Source organism: Teleopsis dalmanni, chromosome 2, assembly GCF_002237135.1.
Source record: "Teleopsis dalmanni isolate 2A chromosome 2, ASM223713v2, whole genome shotgun sequence".
In the NCBI taxonomy this organism is placed as follows: Eukaryota; Metazoa; Arthropoda; class Insecta; order Diptera; family Diopsidae; genus Teleopsis; species Teleopsis dalmanni.
Genome location: NC_051847.1, coordinates 18,556,555 through 18,564,403, shown reverse-complemented (window position 1 = coordinate 18,564,403; position 7,849 = coordinate 18,556,555). Strand labels below are relative to the sequence as shown.

Genomic DNA, 7,849 nt, shown 5'->3' with positions numbered 1-7,849 from the left:
ACAATGATTTATAAGAAACCCTACCACAAGTCTGAAATCTCTATGGAGCATCTCAATGAGAGAGTTTTTTCATTGGAACGTGGCCAAACTGCATAGAGATGCTTGCATATCGGTGAGTCTTCCCATTTTTTATTAAAAAGTTTGGCACAGGAAAAGGTCAGTGCCAATTGGTGTGTCAATGATATGCCCAGATTATGTAGGTGTTCCGAGTGGTTTTCTCGGAACAGCACTCCGTCTGCTTTGTAATTGCCAAAAATATCCCTAACACCGGGAACCGAGATTAAAGAAATATTGAACAGCGTCGACATTTCATTTAGAGATGTGTACCAGTCAAAGATTGTTTTAGATGAAAATTGGACTAAGTATGTATATATTCCTATCAAGTATATCATCTACATCTATCTTCTGTTTTAACTTGGAATATCAATGATGCGTAAAGTTTCTTCAATAGATTGTAGATGGTTCTAATATCAGTTTGACGAAACTGCTTTGTTATTTGAAAAATTTTTGTTTGCTCTTTATCCGAAAAGCTGGTTTAAATAATATTATAGGTCAGGTTAGAATAGGTTAATCTAATTGACTAAACTGCTAATATTTTATATCAGTAATTTCTGCGTTCCCATAATGGAGTTCCCATAATGGTTATTTCTGAGATAAAGCAAAGTTGAATCCAGACCCAGCAAACCTTGAATCCAGAACTACTATAAAAACAAAAAATTGTAATAATTATACTTATTTGTTATTGAAATATTTTTTCAAATAGTATTATTTATCATATTTTTTCAAAAATGTCTTGGAGTTATAATAAAAATTTTAAGTTGTCTTCAAAGACTTATTCAAAGAATCAAAAAAGTTATTATAAATTAATGTGATCTTTATAAAAAGAAAAGTATTGGTTCCATCCGTGTATAATTGTATCTGATCATTTTAAAGATTAATATTTCTAAAATCATATCATAAATAGAGTTACTTCTTAAAAGCCGCAGTATAGGAAAAAAAAATAAATAGATTTTGGACAAAATATATTAATGATCATTTTTATAAATGAAAAAAAATTTGCCCTACTCCTCTGTGTATAAGAGCTTTTTTAAAGTTTTTTTCGTTCTCATAAAGATAAAATTGATAAGGAAAGTAACTAAAAAATGAGTTCAATACATCAATTTCAGGTATTCAGTTCAGTAATAATTGAACCTTGAAAAAGTAGGTTTGTGTATCGACAGGAAAATTTCCAATAAAGGTTTTAATAAAAGTATCTCAAATTTAAGTAAATTTTTTAAAAATTAATTTGCCGAAATAAAAAAATTATTTTTGTTTGATCCAAAATAAAATTTTTATAAACAGTAAAAATGGACTGCGGTGGGGTATTCGTTAAATACGTGCTTTTCATATTCAACATACTTTTTGTGGTGAGTAACTAAGTTTAATTCTGGATACTTCCGTGGTTGCGAAAGGCAGTTAGTTTACAGATACTATGTTATATAATATCGCACTCTAACCAAAATTAAACAATTGCTTCAATTGAAGAGTTTTTATTAAATTTTATTTAAGTTTTTATGTAAAAAAGTTTGCAAAAGTCTCAACTAAAAATGTGTGTTATCATTAGGCGTATGTAGAAATCTGTTTATTCCATTTTTTATTGATAGATACTAATACTTTTGTACGCAAACTTATCTTATCTTTGCCTTAATGTTAATTGAAAATGTTTATTTTTGATAAAAAAATGTTGTTAGTGTAAACAAATAATTTTCAGTTAGTAGAAATGGCAATTTCTATTGACTAATGTGTTATGTGACTAATACTCATTATTAATACTAGTCAAATTACTCGTACATATTTCCCAGCTGACGTCATAGAACTTCATGTCGGAAGATATATTTATTTGTTATTAGTGCAATTAATTCTTCGAATTAAAACGGAATTTCTTTGTAATTTTTTTTGATCAATGCGACAAAAATAGGTTCAAGTAGTAATAAAACCATGAATAGGAGTCATTGCACTTAAATATTACTTTCGTTTTTCTCTTTTCAATTGTATCTAATAGCACTTTTGATCAGTTTTTTTTATTAAAATTTAAACAAAAAATAAATTACATTTTGTTTAACTTTCTTTTTTAATCAAATTCTTGATTCATTTCTTTGATTTACTAGACTTTGATTTTAGTAAATCAAAGTCTTTACGTTAACAGTCTTCATTGACTCAAGCTTGTGATGCTTAATAACGATCAATTATAAATAAAATTATAATTGTCTTTTTAAGTTATATTTGTATTATAGATATTATAAATTTATATTATTATAGATTAATATTATAGATTTATTAGAACAATAAAGGATCTACGTTGTGGGAAATTACTCATATTTTCGACTCCCATTCATGCCTTCTGTCCCTTTTTCTTTAGTCAAAAAGAACGGCGATCATCCCTTTTCAAAGTCTGATTTACAATTCTTTTAAAAACATGAAATCTATCTAAAAATTCATATCAGAATATTTTGATCTTCACATTTCATTTAACAAATTCTACAGATTCCATGCAAATAATAATTTACATAATTACATAATTTACCCTATTTTATCTATTTTATGAGTACTTCATATTATATCCAACCGAAATTTATATCTTCATTAATTTTCAATTTTCTGGTCCAGTTCAGCCTGTACTTTCTTGTCACTGAGGTACTCTAATAATATTTTTGTTATATCCATGTTATTAAAAAAAATCAATAATCTTTGAACTCTGGGAATAATAACATTAAAGTCAAATTTTGATTTAAATATCTATTTATAGGTTATAATCTATGATCTTCCTCATTTTTTTAGTCATATCCTGTTTCTAGTCAGCTTTACTTTACGGTATATTTAGATTCGATTAACCGAGGTTCTCTATTCGTTAATTTAGTTGTTAATATTATTTTCTCTCCGGCAATACCAGAGAAGACGGATTATTGCAGTTTTATGGCGATAGGAAAAGAATATATATTTCTACCATTATTTAATATTATGTTGTTTTAGTTACAATAAATTCTCCCGTTGTTAAAAATTCTGTTGATGTCATCTTCTTTGCGATATTTAGAGCTCTAACGAGTATTGTAAGCGGCAATTTACCGTCAATGACAAGTGGGTCTGAGATATATACCTAGTCCCTCCAGATTTTCTCTTACTCAAAGAATAACGAAGGTATTTTACTCGAGTTGTGATTGACTAGCCTGAGCATAGTTCCATATCGACCTGTGATGCAATATTCCAAAAGAAGGAATATCATTTTGGATATATGGTATTCATTTTATTCGATTATTCATAGCTTTTATCACACGTATTCAGTGCATAAATAAAAAAACAACTGAACAATCATTAAATTAACTTTTATTCTACTTTGCTTTTTATCTACTACCTAATTAAATACTTTTTATTCACTTCTATACTTTAATTTATATGATTCGAACATAAATTTAAATAGTCTGCCACAGTTCTGCGGGGAGAAAGAGAGAGAGAGAGTTGTGCAGATTATAAGAAAGACTGTCATCTTAGCTGTTGTCAATATTTTTAATCGTCAAAAATTACTAAATCTTTTCGTAGGATCAACATTCCGTTAATGTACGTCTGTTTTTATATGGGAATACTAGGAAATCAATACGTATATTAATATGTATTTATATTTCATATTTCCCATACTATTACAACTGTTGCTCAGATATGAAATGGAGTGATGACATCCAGTTTAATATGACTCGTAGACATATTACCTTCGTGGTGGGCTTGACATAATATTTTTCCTGCTCAATGTTGGCAATATTAATAAATAATTTTATCTGTCACATAACATAAATAACAGTATTGAATACAGCACGACTGATAAATATGTATATTTCTTTAAATGCGATAAGAAGTGTTTGAGTGTTATTTAGGTAATATATTATTTAGAAATTATTTGCAAAAACACATTTGCAATAAAAACAATGTCTCTCCTCAAGTTTCATAACTAATAAAGTTAAATATTCACTTGTAAAAATAATTTTAATTTCATTCGTATATATGGGGTTTACTTATTTGGGTATTCAGATTCAGTATTTTTTGGTTCCTGTGCACTTTAGGTACAATGTTTTTTCACTCAACATTATTCATAAATTTTGGAAAAATATGAAAAGAGAGTTAAATAATGGAATATATTTATACTAAAGTGTTACACATACACTTATTATATCGATGATGAGTAAGAATTGCTTTAATATATCAATTCATGAACTTTGTTCTATTAGAGTTTTTAATTGCAATACAATATACAATCGAGTTATTCATATTTTGATATTAAAAGTTTTCGCATGGTAAAGGAGCAAGTTCAAAAGAGGAGGGGTTAACATATATATGAAAGCTGTAGATTGTGATATTTTTAATAATTCTATATCAAGAATGAATTGGTAAAATTACTAAAGATTACATATTCATATCTAAACAGGTTTTATTAAGATACAAAAATATTTTTAATTAAAGATATAATTCCAAATTATTTTCTTTGAAACTAAAACTAAAAATTTTTTTTGGATGTAAAAGCTACTTGAAGCTCTATAAGTTCAAGCATTTTTTAAAGATTTTAAAGCGTATTTTTAGACACGAACTTAGCGGAATTTAAGCGAAGAGCTATTTTCAAAAAACCATTTTTGCTTTATTAAATTCGAATTTATATAAAAGCATTCATTGACTCGGAATCTATTCGTTTGCTTATTATTCAAATCTTTCCATATTTATCTGAATAAAACAGTTCCTTGTAAGTAACGTGGTAAGTCACACAATAGCAAAGTTAAAGTAAATATTTGGCTAAAAATTAGATGCCTAGACTGTTTTTACCTTTTTGAGTTTTCGGTTGATTTGAACTCTTTGACTATTATTATTTCCTTTTTGATACATGTAAAAATTGTCACTTATTATGGTTGCATTCTTAATCCGATTAATTGCTTATACCTTTTACAAGCTATATAATATTTATGCTATATTATTATTTCTATAGTAAAGATTGTGTTAAAAATTACATGTATATAAACCATTTTTTATTTTTTAGGTATGTGGAATTTTATTAATAGTTTTTGGATCAATAATGCTTTCGCATATAGGCGAATTCGATGGTTTTGAACAGACTTTCCAAGCACATAGTGTACCTATAGTGATTGTGGTACTTGGATGTGTTGTCTTCATTATAGCATTTTTGGGTTGCTGTGGTGCTATACGTGAGAACTCATGTTGTACAATGACGGTAAGTATTAATGTATTATAGTAATGTCCAATTTTATAATATAAATTATTTATTTTTAGTATTCCGTCTTTATGTTTGTCTTGTTCTTATGTCAATTGGCTTTGATAATTTATGTGTGGTGTGAACGTGAGAAATTCTTAGCAGATATGAAAGTAGTTGTGTCAAAAATATGGGAACAACGTCAAACCGATCAGAAAGTCATGGATGCTTTGCAATTGAGCGTAGGTGTCATAAAGTTTGAATTTTATTTTTATTATAGTTAATTTCTTACAGTTCAACTGCTGCGGAAAGAATACCTTCTTGGATTATTATAATGAAACTATACCAAAATCATGTTGTGGACCTAATGCTACATCTTGCAGCAAAGTGGAAGCTATGCTTAAACCTGGTTGTACCACTGCCTTTGAGAACTTCTGGAAGAAGAATATAGATATCATACGATATGCGGGTCTTGGAGTTGCTGCTGTTGAAGTAAATAACTTTTATACACTTCTAATGTTTCCTTATTATTTACGTATTGCTTTTATTTTTCAGCTCATTGCATTTATATTCGCCTGCTGTTTAGCAAATCAAGTTCGTAATAATATTAGAAGATCCAATTACTAAATTTTCATTCATATTGATATCGAAAATATTTTCTAAACGAACAATTATTTTATTTATTCATAATTATTGTTTAAATTTACTAAATTACTAAAGTTGCTATATCATAATTCATAAAATATTAAAATTGTATATTTAAACGTGCTGACTTAAGTGGATTCTTCATATATGTATAAAGAGTATAAATATACAATTTTCAAATAAAATAAATCTTTTTCTCAAATAAATAACAACAAAAAATTTTGATAAAAATTTCAATTTTTACAATAATATTTTATTTATTTTTATTAATTTTTCTAAAAACCAATTACTAATGGCTTTTTCTTTAATGGTACGTTACAAAAATATAAAATATCATATGAAATTTTTTTTTTATGACTAATAAAGTACTATCTAGAAAGTATTCCATTGATAGTAGAACTGAGTATTTTTATTCCGAACAAGTTTCCAAAGAGAGTTTCTATCTTCTATTAATTAAGTTATTTATTAAGTACTTATTGTGATAAGAGTTCACATGATCATTATTCGTTATAAAAAGTTGTTAAATACATTAAAAAAGTATATTATTTTTTATAACACAACATCTCAAGGGTTTACATTACCACTTACCTAAGCTGACTTTGTCATATAGAAATAGGCACAACAAAGTTTGAACTTTTACCAAAACTTAGCGTTATTTAATACCTTTCCCTGAATACAGTGCAAAAAATAATACGTTGTCGATAATTTTTTGGTACAAAAATAGCAAAATGACAGATTTTGAAAATATTATATTCCTAGAGCCAAGTTAACAACGTTGCTGTGAAAATTGGGTTGTTATATATGAAGAAATTTTAAAAAATGATTTATTTGTTGAACTTATTCAGAGATATTTAAAATTTGAGTTGAAATATTGAAATGATATTTATTTATTCTATTTCTTGAGCATATTTTTTATACTTTGGAAATTGAAATTGTTTATAGAGCTCAAATTTAGCAAAATTGAACTACTCTATCTTTGAGTTCTTTATTACTAATGATAGCTCAATTAATATTTGCGTGCAAATTGGTACCGTTTCTAGATTTTTCTAAAAATAAACTTTTTCAAATAATCTATATTAGCTAAATTTTTTTTCTATAAATTTAAAAATAAGCATATAATTTTTATATACAATTGGAAAGATTTTTCAAAATTCTGTAAATATCACGCATTTTTATTCAGTTTGTTTATTTAAAAAAAAAAGCCATAGATTTTTCAATATATATTAATATATAACAACCCAGATTTTCATAATAACGTCTCCAGCTGATTGCTCATCAATATATTAAAAAAAAGTAAAAACTGCCCGAAACGATATTGTAAATGTTTGACGTTTGGAAATCAACTTTATCATATTTCGTTCACTAATGTTCGTAATGTAAACATAGTATAAGCATAATAAATTCCTTTTAAATGTAGGCACAAATAAAACATATTTAAGTTGTGGTAAAGGTAGGAAATTAACAATTAAAATATGAGTCTCTATAATAAAACATGTGTTTTGGTCAAGGGCAGAGAGACAGAGAGAGAGAGAGAGAGAGAGAGAGAGAGCACCAAATTGCCGTACCCATTCGTTATATGACTGTAATACAGATATTTTTTAAATCTTCAGAAAAATTAAAAATTCTTCTATAACTTTATATCGTGAAATTTGATGTTTTAGGTTTTATTGACTAAGATATAAAAAACGATTTCACAATGTAACTATCACAGCACAAAAGAGAATAAAAATCGTTAGTACTTCGAAAAATTTCGTTGATTTCGTTAAATTTTAATATGTAATAAATTTTAAGTAATATACATTCATACACAAAGCCAACCAAAAAAAGTTGTATTAACGAAAGTTTCCTTTATTAATTTTAATTTTTGTATGCATGCATTGTATTTAAATAATAAATCCTTATTAATTAAATTATATGTATTTTAAAATATATAAAATATTGTGTAGATCATATGTAGTATTATATTAATAACATGTGTAATTA

The 7,849-nt window shown here is 26.5% G+C and overlaps 1 protein-coding gene across 1 annotated transcript; it reads left to right on the top strand.

Moving 5' to 3' along the window:
- Nucleotides 1–1,267: 1,267 nt before the first annotated feature.
- Nucleotides 1,268–6,014, top strand: LOC119678678 (23 kDa integral membrane protein-like). Its single transcript, XM_038090649.1, has 5 exons — nt 1,268–1,406; nt 5,051–5,242; nt 5,302–5,463; nt 5,516–5,713; nt 5,777–6,014. The coding sequence occupies exons 1-5, from the start codon at nt 1,347–1,349 to the stop codon at nt 5,846–5,848; spliced, it is 684 nt and encodes a 227-aa protein (XP_037946577.1). The 5' UTR covers nt 1,268–1,346; the 3' UTR covers nt 5,849–6,014.
- The last annotated feature ends 1,835 nt before the right edge of the window (nt 6,015–7,849 follow it).

What these genes read in the sequence shown, in the direction of transcription:
- LOC119678678 (XM_038090649.1), top strand. Translation starts at nt 1,347, where the DNA reads ATGGACTGCGGTGGGGTATTCGTTAAATACGTGCTTTTCATATTCAAC. An exon ending in ACTCATGTTGTACAATGACG is followed by an intron (nt 5,243 to 5,301) that starts GTAAGTATTAAT and finishes ATTTATTTTTAG; the next exon opens with TATTCCGTCTTTATGTTTGT. An exon ending in TTGGAGTTGCTGCTGTTGAA is followed by an intron (nt 5,714 to 5,776) that starts GTAAATAACTTT and finishes TTTATTTTTCAG; the next exon opens with CTCATTGCATTTATATTCGC.